The 25,542-nt window shown below is 34.9% G+C and overlaps 1 protein-coding gene across 7 annotated transcripts in view; it reads right to left on the bottom strand.

Moving 5' to 3' along the window:
• Positions 1-25,542, bottom strand: part of LRRC7 (leucine rich repeat containing 7) — a 571,671-nt gene that overhangs the window by 15,176 nt on the left and 530,953 nt on the right. For 6 of the 7 annotated variants that reach the window (XM_086717264.1, XM_025930871.2, XM_025930878.2 and 3 more), the window contains 2 exons: positions 17,738-17,830; positions 3,003-3,077 (listed from right to left, as the gene is read on the bottom strand). In XM_086717264.1, the coding sequence (XP_086573390.1) occupies positions 3,003-3,077; positions 17,738-17,830 (168 nt within the window). The remainder of the gene's footprint in view (positions 1-3,002; positions 3,078-17,737; positions 17,831-25,542) is intronic. The other variant, XM_086717262.1, reaches the window with a different exon arrangement.

Below are 25,542 nucleotides of genomic sequence, written 5' to 3'. Positions count from 1 at the left end.
GCAGAGTAAGAAGAGAATAGTGGGTAAAATAAGTTCTAGACAAAGAAAAGGACAGCTCTTATATAATAAATTTGGGGTTTGGTGGAGATTTAGGAAAGGTATATCTTTTTTGCTACTTAATATCTCTTGTTATTTGCTATTGGGTTAGATCAAACCCAATAACTCCCATCACTTAGGGAGCTCATTTGTTGATTTTTGTTTATTTCTTTGTTCCTTTTACCTTGATTTTCTAGGCTGTTACATTGGTAACAAGGCTTGTAAATAAATTTGCTCCGGTAAGGAGCAAAGATCCTATTTCTTTCTGAAAGTATAACCCACGTCTGCTTTTTAACTAGTATGAGTAAAACTGTGAATATAGTAATTCATTTGATTAAGGTCTATGTGCATTTTTCTTTTGCTGAAAATGAATTTTGATTTTATTGTACTTGATACAAATGAGTTCCAAAGCAAAAAATAAAATGTTACATCTTTCATAGTCATTTGTGGAGAGAAGAGCTAACCCGGGTGCAGCTCTTCTGCAGATTTTTGGCTTTTAACAGATTGGGTTTATGATTCCTTCCTACTTCTTGCATTAGGAAATGATTCCTTAGTGCACTTTGCTGTTGCTGTATACCTCTTAAGGACTAGAAATACTAAACTCCCATGTTCCTACATATAAGCCTTCTAGAATTGCACAGCTAGAAAAGAGTATTCTAACCCTGAGACTAGACACTAACTGATTTCTTATTTCCCTTATTCAGTATATCTGTATTCATCTATACTGATTATCCATCTATCTACCATCATCTATCACCTACCTATAGATATATGGATATGTAACATTTTAGCATGTAACATAAACATATATTATGCATTATATCTGGATTCTCCTGAATCCAGAGAGAAAAATCTTTCTTTTGCTACCTCTGTCATGAATGAAGACAACTCTTCGCCTTATCTCAAGTTATGGAAGACTTCTCTAAGCAGCCTGGCATTCCAAAGATCAGAGATCTGAGATTAAGTGCCTACATTTTTTTCAGGCTCAGATATTCAAAATAATTGTTTGAAATTCAGTAGAGAAAAAAAAAAAACAAAAAAAAACAAAACAAAACTAGCCCTATCCTTTGCTAAACAGTAGCACTTACCAAGTGTTAGGAAATTACATTGTTAATTTATTCTTGACTGTTTTCCATCGAAATTTATAAAATCATTGAAGAGTTGAACATTTAAGCTGAGAGGACCTTAGATATAACATAAACCACACTTCATTCTACACATAGTTGTGAGTCCCATAGATATGATATAAAATGCTTAAGATCAAAGGGCTAGTTAGGAAATCCAAAAATATAGAACTTACAGAACAAAATGGCAAAAACAAATTTAGATTATTTTATGTGTGTATTTTGTTTCAATATTTTAACTCTAGAGATCAACTGCTGGCTTGGTCTTCTGCCTTCATGGACTGGACTCAAACCTGTTGGATGCTGTTTCTACTGTGACAATGCTACAGGTCGGAGCAACCCATAGTCTTTTCAGAGAACTATGATTTTTGAGAACTTGAGTTTTCATGATCCTGCTAGTTAGTTTAAAATATTTCTGAGCAGGGACCTGGTTGGCTCACTCAGTTAAACACCCAACTTCGGCTCAGGTCATGATATCAAGGTTTGTGAGTTCGAGCTCTTCATCAGGCTCTGTGCTTTCAGCGCGGAGCCTGCTTTGGATCCCATCTCCCTCTCTCTCTGCTCCTCCCTCACTCAAGCTCTCTCTCAAAAATAAGTAAACATTAAAAAAAATATTTCTGGGGTACCTAGGTGGCGCAATTGGTTAAGCATCTGACTTTGATCTCTGCTCAGGTCAAGATCTCACAGTTGGTGAGTTCGAGTCCCACGTCGGGTTCTGCACTGATCGTGTGGAGCCTGCTTGGGATTCTGTCTTTCCTTCTCTCTGCCCCTCCCCTGCTTGTGCTTTCTCTCTCTCTCAAAATAAATAAACTTAAAAAATAAAAAAATAAAAAATATTGCTGGGAATAAAATATTAAAATATATGTATATAGAGTTATATAGGGTTTCTACTTTCCTATAACTTTTTGAAAGTGTTTGGTAAATAGATAGAAGATCTCCTCAGAGCCGAGTTGTATTGGGCCCTTGCATTGTTGTAAATGTTTGCAGAGCCAACCTAGAAGGGTCCTTTCTGACATGTCTTTTCTTCCCAGTGTCCTGATAGATTATGTTGAACCATTTCATTATTGCTCCAAATGCTTAAATATCTGTGATGAAAGATACTTCTGCCTAGTGATATAGCGAGAAATTTCTGGGGTCATAAGTGAAAATACTGAAGCTTAAATAAACTGATGATACTTAAGTCCCTTTCTTTGCAATGTAGGAAATAATTAAGCAGAAGTGAATTCAGAGAGAGGAACAAAGAAAGCAAAATGGTTATACCAAGCATTTACTTAGCTGTTTACTGGAGTGACCCTTTTCTGTTCCACAGAGCTTTAAGTTAGAGAAAAAGTCCTTTCTCTCAGACAGTACATTTTAATAAGTCATCTTATATATAGGTGCTTGTTCAAGCATCTGAGAAGGGGGAGGAGGGAGATATAACCATGTGTTTCACAGTTTTCAAACAGTAATAAGCTTACTGTTGAGAATTAAATATGGACGAGTCCCTTCTTCTTCATCCAAAGTCACATAGATACCCTATTTTGGTACCTCATGACTCATATTTGATAGCTATGCATAGATTATTGTATGTCTCAATTCTTCTTCCATTACCAAATAACAGTATTCATATAAACAAAAATATGCAGACCATCTACCATATGCCAAATCGTGGAACGTAAAGAATTATATGAGATTGAATTTGTTTCTGACTGCCTCTCAACCCCCCCCCCCCCAATAAAGGCAAATAAAAAATGTGAGAAGGACTTATTGCCAATCATTTAATTCAAGTCATTCAACTTAATAACATGGATACATATTTGTTTTATGTTGTCATTTGAAAACAATGCTTTTTATCTCTCTTACCTGAAGGATCTTATCACCAGGCTGCAGCAGATTGGATGCTGGTCCATCAGGCTGAACCCTAGTAACAAAGATACCCTATAAGTCAGAAGTAACAGAGGTTAGGATTATTATCAAGAACTAGCCCTAGTTAAAAAAAATTTTTTTCATTCACATAGAAACAATGAAAACAGACTAGAAAAAGTTTACATATGTAAGCTTCAAAGGTTATTACAGCATTTTAAGCAAGGTACCACTCTTCAAGTCAAGTTTGAGAAGCAACATCTTATTTGGATAACAAAGGTTTATCTTGTTTTTAAAATACACTTATAATTTTTTTTTTTTAATTTTTTTTTCAACGTTTATTTATTTTTTGGGACAGAGAGAGACGAGCATGAATGGGGGAGGGGCAGAGAGAGAGGGAGACACAGAATCGGAAACAGGCTCCAGGCTCTGAGCCATCAGCCCAGAGCCTGACGCGGGGCTCGAACTCACGGACCGTGAGATCGTGACCTGGCTGAAGTCGGACGCTTAACCGACTGCGCCACCCAGGCGCCCCTTTCTTTTTTTTTTTTTTTTTTTTTTAATTTTTTTTTTCAACGTTTATTTATTTTTTGGGACAGAGAGAGACAGAGCATGAATGGGGGAGGGGCAGAGAGAGAGGGAGACACAGAATCGGAAACAGGCTCCAGGCTATGAGCCATCAGCCCAGAGCCTGACGCGTATAATTTATAAATTAATCTCATAGCATAGTCTTAATCGCTTTCTTAAATAGTTTGAAATATGGTACTAAACCATTCTCCATATAATTCTGAAATTGTCCTAAGGTATTCTTCATTGAAAATGTATTCTATTCGATAGGTTGTAATCTGTGTACACTTTAAAAACCTTATCAGAATTACATGTAAATATTGGTTTATTTTAATCAGTATTACTTTGTACGTTACTGGGAATTTTAATATAAAATGCGTATGAACAAATTAAGCATAAAAAAATTCCAAGCATAAAGTTTCTACCCACATAGTTACAAAACCCCTAAATTGATTAATTTAGTTTATAAAAAATCAAAACAATTTTCTTGATCATGTATATAAAGCAAGCATAAAGTTTCTACCCACATAGTTACAAAACCCCTCAATTGATTAATTTAGTTTATAAAAAATCAAAACAATTTTCTTGATCATGTATATAAAGCAAGCATTATTGAATGTCTACCATATGCTAGGTTTCGATTGCTAGTGTTATAGTGATACACAGAATATAATTTTTGGCTTCAATGAGCTCACAATATAGTAAAAGTCAAGAAAACAAGAATTATAAAAAAATTAAAAATATAAATAATTTATATAAAAATATGTATCAACATATAAAAATTATATCTTAATACAGTTATTATTTTTTGTTCCTAAGAAGTATTAATAGAATAGAAGATAATATTTTAATGTCATTGCCTGTTATTCAGTAAATCATCTTATTTGTTGATTTGTAAACTTGATGACTCTCCCTTCAGCCCATTAGCTTTACATGCGTGTGTGATGGTTTAACAAAAAGACCCGAATTGAAATACGTCTTTGTGTGTTTTTATTTAGCATTTCAGATCTTTATGAATTATTCGTTTAAAGCATCTGAATGGTTTTTATCTTTCTGATTTTAAGCAGTTTTCCTTCCCATTTAAAGATGGAACTACAGGGGCGCCTGGGTGGCTCAGTTGGTTGGGCAGCTGACTTTGGCACAGGTCATGATCTCACAGTTTGTGAGTTCAAGCCCTGCGTCGGGCTCTGTGCTGGCAGCTTGGAGCCTGGAGCCTACCTCGGATTCTGTGTCTCCCTCTCTCTCTCTACCCCTCCCCTGCTCACACTCTGTCTCTCTCTGTCTCTCAATAATAAACAAATATTAAAGAAAAAAAATTAAAGATGGAACGACAGACAGTCATCAAGATCTTTAGAAAACTGCATAACTTTTAACCAGTAATTCAACTTCTAGAACTTATCTTGAAGTAACTGGACAAGTGGCAACATTCATTTACTAATACATTAATCATAGAATTATCTGTAATAATAAAAATACCAACCACACATAAAAGTCTAATAACAGGGAATTGATTAAATTACAGTAAACTCATACAATAGTATGATATGTGGTCATTAAAAATGAAGTCCTAAATGGCAGGCATAGAGTTCACTAGTGCTTAGTGAAACAAGCGGGCAATAAAACATTATACTGTGTGATGGTATTCTTATGCTATGATACTGTCTTTGCTGAAACATGTTTATATACATATTTATGTGGGAAATATCTGGAAGGATATATTCCTAAACATTAACAGTGGTTGTTACTGGGTAATGACACTTCATATATGTATATAATGTATATTTTTTTCTTTTTTGCTTCTCTGTGTTTTCTAATTTTTCTATAATGATTATGTTCTACATGTAACATTAAGAAAATAATAATAAAACTTAAAAAAATAGGTTAATAATGTCACTGTTCAGAGTGACAGAGTGCTCAGCTTCAGTTGTACAGATGGTCAATTCAAAAGGAATAAGAAAACTGGTTGAAAAGGACAGTAAAATAAGGCATGATGGTTAATCCACCCGACCAGTGAATGGCACTGGTCATGAAAATAAATATAATTTTTACAGCCTGTACACATTGGGCATATAGCACTCATGCCATCAGTCCAGGACACTGTATGTGCAATTGGTCCCTCTGGTAGTCCCCCTCTTTGTCATCGGGGTCTCTGTGCAACAGGCAGATTGTCACTGTTACCCAAAATAAGCCACTACATCTCTGGGTGCCAGAAGTGAAGTTGTTTTGAATATTACTTTATCCCAGCAGTCAAAGTCTGGGCTCCTAGTTAATTTTGATTGCCTTTCTTCAGCTTATTCTATGGGAGCCATTTTTAATAATGTTTGCATGAATCCAGACCATAAGAGCTAAATTATGGGTATTGTATCTGCAATGTTGGGAGGAATAGTAATGCTCCACAACCTGACTGCTGAAAGAATACAAGTGTAATGTACGTGACAGGTTTAATTTCATCCATCACAAAGCTCTGTGGGATTCAATCGCTGTTCTGAAGACTTGCTTTGAAGCTTACTCTTATGGTGGCCTGAGTCTTCCAAAGCATTTATTGCTGCTTTCTAAAGCTTTAATATTTCTTTTTTTAAATCATTTTATTTTTTCCCTTTTTCATAAATTAAAAAGAATTGTCTACATTTATTTATTTTTGGGAGACAGAGAGAGATAGAGCATAAGTGGGGGAGGGAAAGAGAGAGAGGGAGACCCAGAATCTGAAGCAGGCTCCAGGCTCTGAGCTGTCAGCACAGAGCCCGAGGCGGGGCTGGAACTCACAAACTGTGAGATCATGACCTGAGCCAAAGTCAGATGCTTAACCGACGGAGCCACCCAGGTGCCCCTCCCTTTTAAAACATTTAAATCAACATTAGTTTCTTAGTTGATGAAATTTATTGATTGACTAAATTCTACCCCTGAAACCATTACTACACTGTGTGTTAACTGTTAGTGCCCACTGGTATAGTATTTTTTTTTTCCTTTACATATACATACATGTCTGATCAGGCTGCATACTGCCACATTAGTTGAAACAGATAGCAATGAGTGTTATCTTTGATAATGCTCTGTGGCATTCATTATTTGTGTAAGTGGAATGTTTCCAAAAAGATTGCCTGCAAAGGCCAGTGCCCTGATTTTTCACTCTATTTATGTACATAAATACAGCCATAGGAAAAAAAAATAACTCTGAACCCATTTTGTGGCCTCTGCTATGATGAATATTGATGACTTTGATGCAGTTTTGGGAAATCCATTATAGTAATGTGTCATTCATCTTTTCAACAAATTCATTTTATCTGAGACTTCAAAGAATACTTTGGCACAGATGACAGAATTTGGTAAGGAAGCAAACTATTTGTATTCTAAATGTTAGAGTAATAACTTCCTACTGTTTGGTAAAAAACCATCATGTACTTATCAAAGATCCATATCATGGCATTATCTATTTTATAACTCTGCTGCAAGATTTAAAGTATGTCCAGTTTCTTTTCTTTTTTTTTTTTTTTTTAGTTTATTTATTCATTTTGATAGAGGCAGAGAGTGCAAGCAGAGGGGGGAATGTAGAGAGAGGAGAGAGAGAGAGAATCCCATGTAGGCTCTGCACTGTTAGCGCGGAGCGCCACATGGGTTCGGACTCAATGAAACTTAGTTGAAATCAAGAGTTGGACTCTTAACTGACTGAGCCACCTGGGTGCCCCAAGTATGTTTAGCTTCTTGTAATATTTGGTTGAGTGACAAATGTGGGACAAACTATCATGTAATACATTCAAAACAAGCGAAACAACCTATATACCTAAGGTTATAGCAAGACCATTTTGCCCAAGGAAGGAAAATGCCTCAGTAACTCTTTTTCAACAAGGTTGTATATATTAGTATTTTTGCTGCTGCTGTCAAGTTAACACAAACTTAGTGGCTTAAAATATCACAATTTTATTATCTTACAGCTCTGTAGGTTAGAAGTCCAAAATAGGTCTTAATGGGGCTAAGACAAAGGTTTTGGCACAACTGCATTATTTTCTGGAATATCTAGGGGAAAAGTTGTTTCCTTGCCTTTTCCAGCTTCTAGTAAATGAACACATTTCTTGGCACATTGTCCCATTTTCCATCCTCAAAGTCAGCAATTGTTCATCTCTCTGACCATTTATCTATGTTCATATGTCCCTCTGACCACAGCCAAGGAAGATTCTCTCACCTACATGATTAGACTGGGCCCACCTGGATCCAGGATAATCTCCTTACCTCAAGGTCCAGAATTTAAACTCAGCTGCAAAGTCCCTTTGCCATGTAATGTAACATATTTACAGGTTCTAGGAATTAGGATGTGGCTATCTTTAGGGGGGCATTTTTTTTTCCTGCCTTCCCCATAGTGTAAGAAGTGAGTAAGAGCATAGCTCTAGAGTTAGCTTATGTTTACCATTCATTAATTGGTGACTTTGGGTAAGTTAATTAACTTTCGTGTACTTATCTTTTCCTCATCAGTAAAATGGGCATGGTAATGGCACGTACCTCATAGTTATTAGATTGAGTAAATACATGCAAACATACTTAGAATAGTGCATGGCACTCAGTGTAGCATCAATAAATGTTATTATAATTATTGAAAGTCTGAAATCTGAGCTACAATCCAAGGTCTTTATAGCCAGTAAAACCCATACTGAGAGTTTCTGAGTCTCCAATTGTACTAGATTGATTGTCTGAAAATTCTTCTTTACCCTCAATTGGGAGTATATTAAAAGGCCAACATTTGTTATCTTTCTCTTGAATGTCCATCGGATAAAAGGATTTGCATCTCCTGTTTAGAGAAGAGGACAAGAAGAGAGCTGGGAAGTCTCTGCTATCTCATCTGTGGTTTCCTAGTGGTGGCTCTCAGTGATAATGGCTCCAATTATTGTTCACTCTCAGTAGTGGACATGGGTGCCAACTAGAGGGCTTTCTGATGGTTCTTAGTAACTTTCAGGTGTTGCTTCCTTTCATAGCTCCAAGTCAGGAGTGTTAGCTCTTTGTAGTAATAGCTGTTAGAGTCTAGTTACTGGCTTATGGCATTTCTGAGTGTGTTGTTCTAATGTGTAACATCTCCTGACCAGCATAATGACTTTCCCCTCTAGACAGCATCTCACAACAGAGCCACAAAATATGTGCTGCAGCCCTTTCTGAAGAATATATGTTTGCTTTCCTCAGACACCAATATCTGGGTGTGCTTGAGTCAGACACAGCCTCCCTGGACTCATGCATCACAGAGGGATCCCCACAGGTTTGAACCAGAGCTAATCTAGAGAGGGCTGGCCAGATGCTACTAATAGGTGAACCTGTTGCCATTTCATTTTTCTTCCCCATTTTTTTAAAAATCACTCTTTGTGCAAGTCATAAATCGTTTTTTTTTCTAAAAGTACCCAGAATGGGTTTTTAAAAAAGTTTTACTTTTCACAAGTAATTTTGAAAAGTCGCGAGTATGGGAAGTTCTTCATGGAGTTAAAATCAGACCTTGTCTTACTGGTTACCTAGTCTATACACCTCTGGACATAAACCTTAATGGACTCAGAAAGTTAGTCTACAAGGTGAACATTGAACGTTCTAACTTTAGAGGACAAAGGAACTTTATATGGCTTTTTAATGATGAAGGTGAATGACTGTGACAGTCTCAGCGATTGTAAATGTAGACCCCAAAATAGAACTTGTCTTAAGGGAACTGTAAGTTCAATTTATGAAATATGTTTTTCTTTAAAATTCTGAAAAATCTTGGCTCCAGCTGACAGTAAGAAATTGGTTTCTAGGAAGGCCATATCTCAAATAAAAATTGCATACTATTACCATTACAATTCAGAACACCTTGGTTAAATATTATAGAATATAGTATTTTATGCTCTCATATACTTAAGATAGTTCAAAAAGTATTTTTGGAGGAAAAAGTGACTCAGAGCAAACACAGCTATAGATTCAATAGCTTTTAAAGTTTTTTTTTTTTTTTTTTTTTTTTGCAAAAAAAGGGCAAATAATTTTTTTTTCATGGGTTGGATCAAGTTAATATGAAGCTGGGATGTGGCTCATAGAAACAGCATTACACATATAAAATAGACTAAATTTAACCCCTGTGATTAGTGGAAGACGTGCCACATCAAGGATAAAGGTATTATTATCAATAGTTTTCCTCAGTATGAATCAGGAGTGTGATCATAAAATATTTTAAGACTAACTGCTGAGTATCAAATCTTTGGCTTTGAACAATTTGCTACCTTAGCAACTGAGGAATCTATATGTACCAAGACAAGAAATGTATACCATGGTCATAGAAACTGAAGGAGAGTGGGAAGGGTGAGAGGAAGAAAAAGAGGCATTAGCAGCTGAATATGATGCTTCAGTGTACGAATGAACTTAAGTCAACAAAACAATGAAATATAAAATCCATAAAAGATAAGCAGAAATCATTGTTTAGAAGCCTAGAAAACTTGAGCCTCAAAAAAACAGAGATATAAATATGCTACAACTGACCAAAGTCCACTAAAAATTTCGCAAAAATATTCTGCACAGATGTTTAAAGGAACACAAAACTCCTTTTCACAAGTTTTTAAAATAAACATTAAAAAGGAAATCACTCGCCTTCATTTGTAAAAAAATTACTAATAATACATTGGAGCAACACAGAGACTGGTAAAACCCATAGAAATTAACTACATGATTACAAACATCCTGGTGGCACTATAATGGAGAGGAAGAACTACATATTGTTTGCTCTTTAGACTTGTATCCTTCTTTGAGGTCATTTTAAGGGTTTGTTTAGTAGCCAAAATTTTTTTTAAAAATCTGTATTATATATACTAAATATACATAAATACCACTATAGATGGTATATAAATATATATTCTAAATATATATGTTTAGTAGCCAAATAACATATATATACATAATATACGTAGCTATCTATATTATAGCCATATATATATATATTTTTTTCAAGATACTGCTTTTCTGATTTGCTAAAAGCATCCAAAATAACTTATTTATTCCTCTTTATTTGAGATTCCTTAAGAAATGACAAATTAACTACTAGAATCTTTTTATGGTTTGATGCTGATCATCATGAAGTATTCTTTTCTGAATATATGGGTTAAAATTATATTTGGCTTTAATTACCTTATAATTATAATTTTACTCTTTAAAGAAATTTTTTTTAGTTTTTATTTTTGAGAGAGACAGTGTGTGAGCAGGGGAGGGACAGAGAGAGAGGGAGACACAGAATCCGAAGCAGGTTCCAAGGCTCTGATCTGTCAGCACAGAGCCTGACGTGGGGCTCGAACTCACGAGCTGTGAGATCATGACCTGAGCCAAACTTGGTCGCCCAACTGACTGAGCCACCCAGGCACCCCTAATTTTCCATTTATTAATTGTTCCAGTATTCCAATTATTAACTAACAGTGAAACATCTCTGGGCTGTCTGTCCATGGTGACTGAAAGTACCTTTGCTTCCTGCTCATTTCTTGGTGAAATTCCTGAGCTTAAAAAAGGTTTCTCTCATTTGATTTTCATATTTTCTCTTAAAGACAAATCATGACACTCCTTCACACAGTCTTTTCAGATTTTTGCCTCTTTGGAAAAAATATAAACATGTTTTCATTTGTTTTATTTTATGAATTCTTTAAAGTCTATATTTAATAAACCACCTCAACTGCTACTGAATATTTGGGTTGCTGAGCTTCCTACAGTTTACTGATTCTGTCAGGACCTCTCGTGGCTTCTATTTCCAGCTTCCTATATGGCATAAAATAGTAGAAACTATTAAAAATAGGAGTAGGTTACTGTAGGTGCCTGTGGATTCTTCTTTGAAGCAATTCCTAAAATAGTATCAGTAATCAGCTTTCTGATTATCATCACTGCAGACTTCCTCAAAGCCCCTTCGATGGTATAATTTTTGACACTATCCATTTCAAAATAATGAAGTGAAAAGTGAAGAATTCAGTGAAAACTTTTTCTGTCATTTATGCTAAAATAACATTTTTTAAGTGAAAAATTATTTTGTAAGCTATATTCAGTCAAACTATGATTCTGTTAGACTTAATTTGGCTTTATATAATGGCTAACACATCGTTGTATAGTTAGACCTTGCTAGAAGTGTTGTTCAGAGATGGCAGTGAACTCAGGAGGTCAAAAAGTCCAGTGGTAAATGTCTGGAAGGCATACAGTTGTAAATTCCTGACACACTGACTGATGAAGTGGCCAAGGCTGTGCATTGGCAGTATAGCATGGAGTGACAAGGAAGGTTTTTGTTTTTGTTTTTGTTTTTCTTGTCTCTCTATATTGCTATACTATTTGAAATTATATATGTTAATGTTTTCATTTGTTATCTGTGTAACTTTTTAGAAATTGTACGTTAAAGAAAAAGGGCTTTGCAGTTGCACACATTTGAAACCAAGAATGTATTATGTTTTGTTTTATTTTATTTTATTTTATTTTATTTTATTTTATTTTTTGGGGGGAGAGCACATGCAAGGGACGGGCAGAGAGAGGAGGACAGAGGTTCCAAAGCAGGCTCTGCACTGACAGGCTGATATCAGCATCCTGATGTGGGGCTTGAACTCACAAACCGCAAGATCATGACCTGAGCCGAAGTTGGACGCTTAACCAACCGAGCCACTCAGGTGCCCCTTTATATGCAGTTTAATATTTATGTAGTAAATATAAATCACATGCTATGTGGAGTTCTAGACAAATGTGTTTGCTATTCTTAATTTTTATATCTGTGAAGAACACATAAGAAATAGACATATGGCATGTACTTTTTTCATAGGCCAAGAATGTATCTTTTGAATCTTTTTGTTTACCAATTACCCAATGCCATGAATCTAAGCAAACCTGGAAAATTATTCTTGTGCATTTTCTAACTTGCCACTGTCCAGTGTGCCTCTGAGTATTATTATTCCTGAGTAAAGGTATCAAGTAAATGCTTTGATTCTGCTCATAGAATACATCTTCTCTTAATATTTATCATATAAAAACTTTCATTTGATGTAGTACTCATCTCCACACAAAGAAAAAATCCCATTGTTTTTCTAGGTGTTGAAGGAAGAGTGTAAAGTTGAGTCCTGTTGCAGGCTGTTTTGGCATCTGGAGTCAATCTTTTAGAAGTGACGTAGGATAGAATACAATAACTTATTCTGAAATTCCAGAACATTTATTTAGGGTTTCTTGGCAATTATATTTCACATTTGCCATGTTTACAATATTTTTCTTGGGCTTGGGACTTCACCTGTACTGTAGACAAATTAAGGCATTTTTAAATTTTTCATTTTTTCATTTCTGTGTCTACATACAGACTGCCCAAATCCGTGGAAATATGGGTGGACTCTATGGCATCAATTGAATGTGGGTATTATGATAAAATGGTGGAGAATAAGTGATTCTTTGGTCCCAGTGCCCCAGTATGTGTATTTCCTGATACCAAGTATTTTGAGGATATCCATAATATAGCTTTCATTTTGATACTATGACTAGATGATTGTTTGTGGGACTGTTCAGTACTATACTTTTAGAATATATAGAAAAAGTGACTAAGAGTTTTCTTTAATATATTTAAACTTTAGGAGCTTAATCCTTCCTCCTTAAATAAGGCAAGGAGGGATAGCAGTCTCTGAATGATGAACTATGTGAACGCATCATTTAAAATTCACTCATCTACAGAGTCTTGGGCTGACTTACGAAGTCGCTACAACAATACAGTATCAGTCATCCATTAATCCGGTCTCTTCTTTCTAACAACATCCAGTGGAAACTGTATTGGTCAATTATTTGAATTTTGCAATCATGAGTTATTATCCCATGTACATTTAAAAATAGGTAGAGATTATTGTGGTTTCTTCCACTGGCAGAATCACCACTCTAATGATACCTTAGTGCAGAAGTTATATAATTGCTTAGCAATCCACTGTGTACAGTCTGCTTCTAATTATCTAGGTTCAATGGAGAATACATGCTGACTTCCAAGGACTTGTTGAAGCAAATATCTAGACTTGACTAATTAAAGGATTTTGTAATACTTTCAATATTAGAATATCATATTAGTCTCAACTCTACAGGGTATAAATTTGTCATGTGGCTCTTCCGCTAAGTGGCATTTGCAGAGTGTGGCATGCATCATAGTGCTTATTAAGAGAAAAGGATTTGGAGTCAGATCAATTTGTGTTCAAATCTTGTCTGCCACATATTACCCAAATGACCTTGGACAAGTTAATTAACACCTCTGGGCCTCAGCAAAATGACAGATAATAATACTCAACTAACACAAGTTGTTAGGAAGATCAGATAAGTGCATGTACATAAAGAGCCTAACAGAGTGACCAGCACATTGTAGATACTCAATTAAAGGCTATTATTCTTATTCCTTTTATTATTATCATCAGATTTGTTAGATCAAAATCTTTCATCTCTCTGCAGCATATGGCTATCCTGACAGCAATGTTTCTCTATGATAAGAGACCAGATCATGGCTTCCATCCACTTACTGGGAGGACAGAGGCAAGCATTATATAGGGCCATTTTCATCTGTTTTTCTCTTTCCAAGTATGTAAAAGCAGTTTTCACCTGGCAGTGAGCCCAAAATAATGAACTCCATGATAAGTGAATTGGTCTGTTCAGTTATTAAACCTTGTTCTGACAATGACACAAGCTGTAGGACTAACGGTACTCCATCCATTTAGCCCCAGGAGACTATATTTGATTAGGACTACCTTGCGCTCTTTGAGAGGAGTTAAGTTTATAAGACCAGGTGCTGTCTGAAGCTCTCAAAGTCCAGTACAAAATAGTCCCCATATCTGGATTAATCCTGAATTCCCCCTAAAGCCTCAGTTAGCTTTTGGAATGTCTTAAGTATTTTCTGCATAAACTCATGCAACCCCAGAATTTAAATTGGAACTTCTACCAGACTGAACAACACAGTTCACTCTTGCCCTATTCTCATACTTCCAGCGTTTTGGGATGATTACTTCACACTTCATGCTTTCCTTATCTGGCTATATATAGGCAATCCGTTTGGATCCTGTCTCACAATGGACCTTGATATTTGGCTGAAACAGTGGTTCCCACTAATCATAATGAAGAGAATGGAACAAATCTACTGGCTACTTTATACAGAAAGTTCTCAATGCCTTGAAGACATCCAGGCATCTTGGATATTTAGAATTTTGAGTGTCATTACAAAACAGTCATACATTCATTCATCAAGAGTAAGTAAAATAATACAGTGTGCTTTGGAGAATATTTCTTTTTTTTAATATTTTTTTATTTTATTATTATTATTATTTATTATTATTTTTAACATTTATTCATCTTTGAGAGACAGAGAAAGACAGAGCGTGAGTGAGGCACAGAGAGAGAGGGAGACACAGAATCTGAAGCAGGCTCCAGGCTCTGAGCTGTCAGCACAGAGCCCGATGCGGGGCTTGAATTCACTGATTGCAAGATCATGACCGGAGCCGAAGTCAGATGCTCAACTGACTGAGCCACCCAAGCGCCCCTGGAGAATATTTCTAATCCATGAGTTGTTTATTGAAAGTGAATACATATCATATTAAAGTTTAAGCTTTTGCTTAACTTTGACTAGGACTCGTTACAAAGCATCCACCCTGACTAAGGTAGTATCTGTTGAATTTAAGCATCTGTTTAATTTGGTTCTCCTCACCCTCAGCTGTAAATTAGCCACCTGATGAAAAAACAGTCTGTTTTTCAGCAGTGAAGAGAGGAGTATTTTTAAAGTTCATTTTCATTTTCTTACTGTTTGGCATTTTTAGTTTAGTTTAGTTTAACTTTAGTTTAGTTTAGTATAGTTTAGTTTAATTTAGGCATTGGGTTCTACTCTAAATTTATGCAACCACTATAAGAATGGGACATGGGGCTAAAGAGATGCAACTGAATTTCCAAGAGATTAATCCCTTTCCTTGTGAGTGAATTAAATTCTTGTAATAATTGTCAGAGCCAATATCTTAGATCCTCTGGACACTTCTAACTAAATATCCACCATATGTTTGGTGTGACATCAAAAGTGGTCAATAAATTAAGAGCAGTCTTGACAGTCTTCTGCAGATTTGGAAGTTTTAATTACTCCCACCAATTTTGCAATAATAGAGATTCACTTTTCAGATTGTGAAGTGTTTTAGAGAGGAATCAGGTGAATAAAAGTGCTTTTTAGGGGAAATCTTTCAGTGGACACAGTATCAATTCAAGCTTTATATCCGTTGTATTTAACCACAAGAGCACATTATAATGTCATAGAAATAGTTCAGTCTCACTAGAGACATCAGAATGTCATAAATGTGAAATTAAATTAATAGTTATAAAGCGTTCATATTTGTCACAGTGGAAGAATTACAGGAATAATTTTAAAGTCTCACATTTACTGTCTCTTTCACTTGAAAATCACAGCAGAAAATCAACAGCATTCAGACCTCTTGACTACTTAGCAATCTGTTCATCCTTAATTTAAAAACATTTATTACCCTGTACCTTCCAAAAATATAATAACAAATGTACATGCTCTTGAGAAAGGAGTGAAAAACATGTCTTTTGGATTTTAACTGTCTTAAGAATGATAAGATTATTAACTTCTCATCGGAAGAATTTAGGGAGAAGATGTGAAACCAGAGGCAAAGAGAAGGGTTAAGATGAATAAAACATAATGATATGAGTCTTTTAAAAATACCACCATATGTTTCTGATAACTGTGAACTTTCATAATTTTTTTGTCTTAAGATATATTGATAATTTATCAAAATTAAATAAACACTTGGTCCTGCTAAACCATGAGTATTTTAATTCTATATCAATGGTTATCCTCAACATCATTTCAAAATAGAAAGGCAGTAGTTAATGATGCACAGACATTTCTAACTGGCATTCCCCTAATTACATAGGGCTGCCTCATATACATTACTTATATATGAATAGCTGCTCCAACCAGTTGACCAAAGGAACGCTTATCTATAGCCACTGGGGAATTCTTTATAGTCCCTTCCATCTTAATATGTTGGGTGTGAATAATTCTACCTTATAGTCTACCTCTTCCTCTCTTCTTCTCCAGAAAGGAAACAAAGAAGGGTACAAACAATATTTGAAAACAAGAAGATGGAAGAAGTAGAGGAAATTAAGAGATAAAATCCTGTTTCAGGCTATAGAAATCTCCAGAGCAGGGGCATCCATGGTTTTTCAGAAGCAGGTTTTATGATCAGAAATTGATGTATGGTTTTTTTGTTTTTTTGGTTTTTTTTTTAAATAATAGTGATAAGTGGAAAGAATCAGTCCCAGGTTGTGACTCAGAGGTAAACCGAGACCTTGTGGAAGTTTCATTCATATCTAATTTCTGTCTGTTTTCATCATCCCAAAGTTTTAAGCCACTTAAATGCAATTAAATTTGATGAGGTCAAAAGCAAATAGTTTCAATTATCATCAATTATAATATAATTATAATTACTGATTGATTCAAAGTCGAGAGCATTAAACTCTGATGCCAGCAGGGTAGCTCAGGGTAACTTTTCCAAAATAAAAAAAAAAAATCAGGTGGTCCAGGTCCACAGAGGGATCATACAGGCCAGATATGAATTTGGACACCATGTTCGGTGTTCAGCATTAAGGTAGCGGTGAACTTTTACTCACGGTGTGACAAACAGGGCTAAGCATAAGAAGAGGCCCTGATTTTTCTGCCATGGCTAACTTTAATTTTCCCACAGAATATTTATTTTCAGTGGTCTTTCAGTCCATACTTCTATTAGTGAAATACATTATGACCATGATAACTTAAAGAGATTTCAGTCAGCTGGCCCTGGCCATGAAGCATTATTTAATCATTCTGTTACTATGAGAAAACATTTTCCCAAATAAGTGATCTACAAGTAAACTTTTGGAAACAACTTGTTATAAATTGCCTGTATAGTTTTCTTTGAAAATATATACAAATGTAAGCAAAACAAAACACAAAAAAACAAAAAACCTTTTCTTTCAAAGAGAATGCTTAATTTTCTCCCTATTCTTAGGATTTGTCAAGCACTGCAGTGAATTCCGTTTCCCTTGTGCTGAAAAAGTGTGTAACTGGATTAATAATTAGCTAGTTTATTAAAGCCCAGTAGGTTTTTTTCTGACATTTTTTTCCTTTGGTAGAAGACAGTGTTTTCCTAATTAAAACTGTCAGTAAGAAATTCACTTCTTACCTTGTCAGAAGGTTTAAATGGATTTCCTTGTCCGCTAATTCCACCACTGATACTAAATCCAAGGCCAGGATTCTTTTCTATTCTCACACAAAACTATGTAAAAAAGATATAAAAAAAGTGATCAACTATATGTCAAGGCTAAATATCTTCAAATAATTGCATCACAGTAGAGAGATTCACATTTCACTTAAGTTGTCAGGATTAGCCTATATTAACTTAGTACAGAAAAGACAAACTATTTAGTGCTCCTATAGGCATAAGTTATCATTGAAACTAGCTTGAAATTACCTGGTAAAGCAGATATTAGTAAGAAATTACTCATTACTATGTGTAGGAATACATTTTGACAAACAGTTTTTAAAAATTAAGATTTATAACAATAACAAGATTGTGCATTATTTCAGTTACCTACTTTAAATCCACATATATTCTGATCAATTTAGAAGAGACTGTATGAATAAGTGAAAGAAAATTTGCAAGTGTACATTTGGGGAAAATATGGTCATTTAATTAAGTTGCCACTGCTTTCCAGGAGAGTAGTTCAATTCATCTCCTTGGTAGATGGTTCTATTGTTTAGAAATATAGGGCTTTTATTTTGAAAAAGAGTAGAACTTTTGACCATAGTCTGAGTGTATGTGGAACAGAGGAAGAATGAAATAGTAATAAATATTTTGGGTTTGGCACCAGCTCCTGGAGGGACAGTTAGAGCCCTTGGAAGACAGAGGACCTGGAAAAGAAAGAGGTCAAGGATATGGAGAAACGGTGATAGGCAATAGTCGATGAGTATTTAGGAAAGTGAAGGATAATCTTCTAGTATTCTGTGCTTTATTATCTTCCTAAGCCCAAATGAAAGTCTGTTAAACACAAGAGCCTTGTGCTTTGAGACCTATGGGGAAAAGATGGCACCAGGAATAGGTCCAAATCATGCTAAGGCTGTAGTAAAGATGTTAGCTATTGTAAGAGTGAATGAAAATGTAGATCAAGAATCCAGCAGAAGGAAAATCATTGCCATGAATGACCTAGAGGAATTATAGCAAACCTAGGAATTCTTGATGATTCTGAGCTAGGATATGTATGAGGACCATGGTGAAAAAGCTAATTTTTCATGAAAAGTGGGACGGAGTGACCCTAGGTGATTGAAAGACTTGGGACCCCAGAGGTAGCATACACTTTGGTTACATAAAGAAAGAAAGAAAAAAAAAAAACCCCACACTTTTATTATAACTTCTAAGCACAGAACAAGTGCTGGAACTAGGTGAACCAAGTGTTACTAGAGATTGGGAGGCAAAAGATTAATAATGAATTAAGAAGAAAACCTAAAGAAATACATTAGCATATATTTTGTATTTATGTAAATATATACTGGGAAAGTTCCTAAAGATGATTGGAAATGTTTGCTTTCTTAAGTAGCTTACTATTTTCCCTAGCAATCCTGCTTAGTTAGCCCATTGATTTGCTTATGTACAAATGCACATGCCCAAATGCTCTCTATATTTTTATTTTCAAGGTATCTTTAATCTCTACCTCTTAGATAGATCAAGGCAAACTTGAGTACTGTGCCTGGCTTAATTAGCATATATTATGAGTTGCCGGGAACTGGATTAATTAGGTTTGGCTGTTTAATGAGACTACCCTTAATTTACTATCATATTTCATAATAATAAATATAATGTTAAACTATTACAGAGTTCACTTACAACACAAGGGCAAAGAACTATCCACTAATGTGATTTTTATGGTAGAGTCTTTAATGAATAGTTTCTAAATTATGGGTAACTGCAATTACCATAAGTACTTTCCCATATTTTTATTTTAAAGATATGTTTAATTATAACTTTTCTTCTAATTGAGCTAGATTTGTTAAAACTAGTTATCATAGGGTATTAGCAACTACAGTTTATAATAGCTTTGTATTTATATGGCTCACCATCTGTGGATATGAACATATAATAGCTTGATGTAGCTTGAAGGAATATTTTTGCTTTATTCAATATACCGGTTTACCTTGTAGTCCTTTTTTGTTATTAGTGGTTAATTAGACAATAGGAAGAAAGAAACTAATATAATTTAAACATTTTATCTTTGTGTTTTCCCATATATCTGTGCATTTCCAATTAAATTATTTGAGATTTGGGTTACATCTTTCTCATGTGAACATTTTATATTGTACAATGAACTATGTGGAAGGTATATACACTTTTGGCTTTCCCCAGGCCACTATAAAACCTGAAAGGAAACATATGCAACACATTTTATTTACAAAGTAAATTGCTGAGAGTACTTTCCAGTCGTTCTCTTTCAATGTACCAACTGTATCTATTTTATATTATTGTCAATCTGGAAGGCACTAAAAATCTAAGGGAAACAAATTTCATATGTGCCAACTATATGAATAACTGCCTCAATAAATTTTTTAATAATAGAAATAATAAAGATGACACTGTGGTTTTATAAATGTGACAAACAGCCATAAATTTTGATCTGAAGCTAGACTGCCCTTGGGCATGCTGTGGTATGGCTAATAGGTTGTGTTGTGACTGTTGTGTCCCATAAAGCATGTCAGAGAGAGTATCATCTCAAATATAAGGAGTTCCACCTGCCTGGTAACAGGGCCATAAAATGTAAGACGAGACGATACCTCACAGCCAAGAAGCAGTCTGAAACGAAAGAGGATTATCAAAGCGGAAACGTGGTTTTCTAGCAAAAGGTCAGAACTAAGAGGCTAATAAATAGCTTATTTAATGAAAATAGCATTTCAATTTTCTATTAATATATTGATATCAATGAATGAAATTTCTGGCTGAAAATATAAACATCAGCCTGGAAGTCAAGGGTGTATTTGCTTCTTTTAGAGGCTGCTTCCATCACTTGATGCGTCTGGGTCTCTGTCAATCTTGCTCTAATTAAAATACCGGGTCTTAATTTAGAGATGTCTATGATAAAATGAATTGTTAATGTGGCAGTGAGGCCCTGTGAGGTCATAGTCTATGATCTCTAGAAGGTAGTAATCTGATTTGGCCTTGCAATGCTCTACAACCTAGTGCCAAGAACAAAGGAAATGGTAGCACTTGTGTATACACATGACATAAAAACAACACATATGTGTGTGTGTGTGTGTGTGTGTGTGTGTGTGTGTGTGTGTTGGGAGGTGTCATTCAGGTTTAGGGCGTTGCATTACAGAAGGATATTTGGTGATGTTGTAATGAACCGGTTTACTATGTTCTAATTACCATTCTCTTTCCTAGCAGTATGTATAAAAGCTTTCAATGGATACCTATTGCTTTTGCTGCTCAAGATCCATTCATCCTAATTCTGGTAGCTATAACCTTAATTTCTCTTTGAATAATCACCCACTTTCCTATTCTCAGCCTATATGCTTTGGACGGATCATGTTATGTAGGCCTAAAACAAAGCACCATATCCCCTAGAAATATGATGTGTGACAAAAGATACTTTCAAATATGCATTGTCAAAAGTATATAATGGTTCCTTCTTAAAACATGTGATCAGCTATTAGTAAGTATGCTAGTTATTCAAAGGAATGCTTCAATTAATAAATTACCTGCTTGGTAAAACCATTATAGCTTTGAAAATAAAAATTGTAGAAATCATGATTCATGCCTTTATTCCACAAATAGTTATTGATTTCCTACTAAGTGCCAGGTATCTTGTCAGACAGAAGAAATATCCTTACCCTCATGGAACTTACATTCTAGTGGGGAAGACAGATAGTAAGCATGTAAACAATAAACAATTTTGGATAGTGAGATGAGCTGTGAGAAAAATAAAGCAGGGAAGGTAGTAGAGAGTGATGGAACAGGAGTGTGGAGCTATTTTAGGTAGAACAGCCAAGAAATTACATTTCAAATGCTCAAGTGACATTTTAGCAGAAGTATGAATAATGTAAAAGATGAAGCAACAAACAAAAAAATGGCAAAACTGCCAGCCTCCAACTCAGTTATTTTAAATGCCCTAAAGGCAGATGGGTATTTATAAAATCAAGAAACAACAAGATGGCACAAGGATAAAATTGGGAGTCCAGAAACAAACCCTACTATTTATGGTCAGCTGATTTTCAACAAAAGGTCCAAGGTGATTCAGTGAGAAAAGAATAGTATTTTCAAAAAATGGCACAGAGACAACGTACCATTATCCCATACAATGGGATATCCACGTACAAAATAATGACTTTTACCCTTACCTCACACCACATGCAAAAATTAACTCAAACTAAATCCAGAGACTGAAATGTCAGAGCTAAAACTATAAAACTCTAAGAGTAAATCTCCATCATCTTCAATTAGGCAATGATTTCTTAGATATGAAGCCAAATGTGATAAAAGATATGATTGACTTTATAAAAATTAAAAACTTTGGTGCTCCAAAGGAGACCACCAAGAAAATGAAAAGACAACCCACAGAATGGGAGAAAATATTTGCAAATCATATATATGATTAGGGTCTTATATCCAGATTATATGGACAACCCTTACAGTTCAGGAATTGAAAGAGCCAAATAACCTAATTAAAAATGGCCAAAGAATTTTAATAGACATTTATTCAGAGAAGACATATGAATGGCTAATAAATGCATGAAAAGACACTCGACATCATTAGTCATTAAAAAAATGTATATTGAAATCATAATGACATACTATTTCATAGTGTAGCTATAATAAAAATATAGATGTATCTATATTTTTATTTTATATATAATAATCATCATATATAATATATCATATATGTAATACATATATATAAATATAATAAATAATAGAAAGTGGAGAAATTAGAATACTCATTCATTGCTGGTGGGAATGTAGTTTGTGGTAGCCACTATACACAAGAGTTTAGAAACTTCTCAAAATGACAAACAATTACCATTTTGTGAAACTGAGCAATTTTATTCCTAAGTAACTGCCCCCCCCAAAATGAAAACATACATCCACACACAGATTTAGAAATGAATGTTTTTAGCAATATTATTCATAACGGCCCCAAAGTGAAAATAATCTAAATGTCCATGAACTGATGGATAAATAATTTGTGGCGTATCCATGTAATGGAATATCATTTGGCAATACAAAAAGGGATGAATTAGTAATACATTCTACACTTAGCACATTATGCTAATTGAAATTAGTCAGTCACAAAACTCCCACATATTGTATGATCTCACTTACATTAAATACCCAGGGTAGGGAAATGTATAGAGACACAAAGTAGATGAGTGATTGTCTAGGGCTGGGAGGAAATGAAGGGGAGGCTGTATGGAAAGTGACTGTTAATGGGTACAAAGTTTCTTTTTGGAATGATGAAAATGTTTAAAAATTACATTATGGTGATGGTTGCACAATTTTATAAATATACGAAACCCACTGACTTGTACACTTGAAACAGGTGAACTTCAAGGTGTGTAAATTATATCAATAAAGCTGTAACAACAACAGGTTCAGCATGACTAGAGAAAGAATAGTGGAAGGAAAGCGAAAGAGACTGGCAGGGGCCAGGATATATATAATTCCAGAAATTTCAAAGCCAATAGGGCTTTTTAAGCAGAAGTGTGACATGATATGATTTATATAATGACATGATCTGATATTACGTGATACATAATATATTAATATACTATATATAATTATATGCTGTAATAATTATATGATAATATGTGATAATTATATAATATAATCAAATATATAAATGTTAATATTCAAGAATAGTTAAATTTTTTATTCTTCTATGTTCATACCTTTTTTTGTTGTGAATTAGATGTAAGTCCAACTCAAAGTGCTAATTAAATCTTTTGAAAAGACATACTAAATAAAGATTAATGAGTAAAGTCCTCTGATGTACCATTTTCTAGATCTTCCAGAAAAAAGTAGCTGACTCTGTGTGTATCTAAGAAATAGACACTCCACACCCGAAAAGCAAATAACCCAGTGAAGAAATGGGCAGAAAACATGAATAGACACTTCTCTAAAGAAGACATCCGGATGGCCAACAGGCACATGAAAAGATGTTCAGCGTCGCTCCTTATCAGGGAAATACAAATCAAAACCACACTCAGGTATCACCTCACGCCAGTCAGAGTGGCCAAAATGAACAAATCAGGAGACTATAGATGCTGGAGAGGATGTGGAGAAACGGGAACCCTCTTGCACTGTTGGTGGGAATGCAAATTGGTGCAGCCGCTCTGGAAAGCAGTGTGGAGGTTCCTCAGAAAATTAAAAATAGACCTACCCGATGACCCAGCAATAGCACTGCTAGGAATTTATCCAAGGGACGCAGGAGTACTGATGCATAGGGGCACTTGTACCCCAATGTTCATAGCAGCACTCTCAACAATAGCCAAATTATGGAAAGAGCCTAAATATCCATCAACTGATGAATGGATAAAGAAATTGTGGTTTATATACACAATGGAATACTACGTGGCAATGAGAAAAAATGAAATATGGCCTTTTGTAGCAACGTGGATGGAACTGGAGAGTGTGATGCTAAGTGAAATAAGCCATACAGAGAAAGACAGATACCATATGGTTTCACTCTTATGTGGATCCTGAGAAACTTAACAGGAACCCATGGGGGAGGGGAAGGAAAAAAAAAAAAAAAAAAGAGGTTAGAGTGGGAGAGAGCCAAAGCATAAGAGACTGTTGAGAACTGAGAACAAACTAAGGGTTGATGGGGGGTGGGAGGGAGGAGAGGGTGGGTGATGGGTATTGAGGAGGGCACCTTTTGGGATGAGCACTGGGTGTTGTATGGAAACCAATTTGACAATAAATTTCATATATAAATAAAAAAAAGAAAGAAATAGAAACTCAAATGCTTAACTCACTAAAATTTAAATAAAAATAAAAAAAGAAACTCAAGTGCTTTTTTGTCTGTAAATAAATTATAAAGGTCATTCACTTCATTTCCTTCATTTGAGGAAAGAAACCAAGGAAATCAAACATATATTTGGTGGAACACTGACAGAGGCCTTCTGTTCCTACTGCAGTGTTTACTGAACTCTACTTTGTAGAAATTGTGGTGTTGAGTTACACATTATTTGTTTCAAACTGTGGATTATAACTTCAGAGTTGCAGTATTATTTTGGTTACTGAAGAATAAAATTCTAGAGGAAAAATATAAATAGGAATACTTTAAGTGGAATAGAATGAGGTATGGGATGTCCCTGAAACAAACTGAGTAAATAACATATATTAAAACCATTTTAATACTTATTTTCCAACTATCTTCATCAAATTATTACCTTTTAATTTAAAAATCCATAATTTAAATAAAATTTTCCAAGTTATTATTCTTATATCAAACACTCAGAATAATGTTTTCTTCACTTGACCTCAACAGATGAAAGGCTCACCCTTATGAGCTCTTTAGGCAGCTGACCAGAGCATCTAAAGAAATGTCTGAAATATTATCTTTTCACTAATTGTTTCATGTACTCCACATATTATTAAATATTAAAATGATTTCTTCCAAGGTACACTGGGGTGGTTTTGGAATTTGTTTTGCTTCTTTTCCCTTGAATATGAGGGATGCAGATCACTTTGTATAACTCACAGAAGTTAATTCTAATGTAATTCGAAGGTAGTAAGTTCTCTTTCAGGGACAAACTTTAGTTTGAATGTATACTCATGGGAACTGGCAAGAGACATCTATGGAACTCCTGCCATCCTTGTATGTTAGGCCGATTAGCAGGTGTGTCCTCTTGTCTGGGGCAGACATGGACTCAGGGATTTATTTTTCCATAGTTTAGTGTTTGTGACCACAGGCAAGACGTTAACTTCTCTGAATCTTACTT

The sequence above is a fragment of the Puma concolor genome, chromosome C1, assembly GCF_028749965.1.
Source record: "Puma concolor isolate L17-30 chromosome C1, mPumCon1.1.hap2, whole genome shotgun sequence".
NCBI classification, from domain to species: Eukaryota; Metazoa; Chordata; class Mammalia; order Carnivora; family Felidae; genus Puma; species Puma concolor.
Note: the sequence above shows the minus strand (reverse complement) of the source record. Positions and strands in the feature narration are given on the sequence as shown.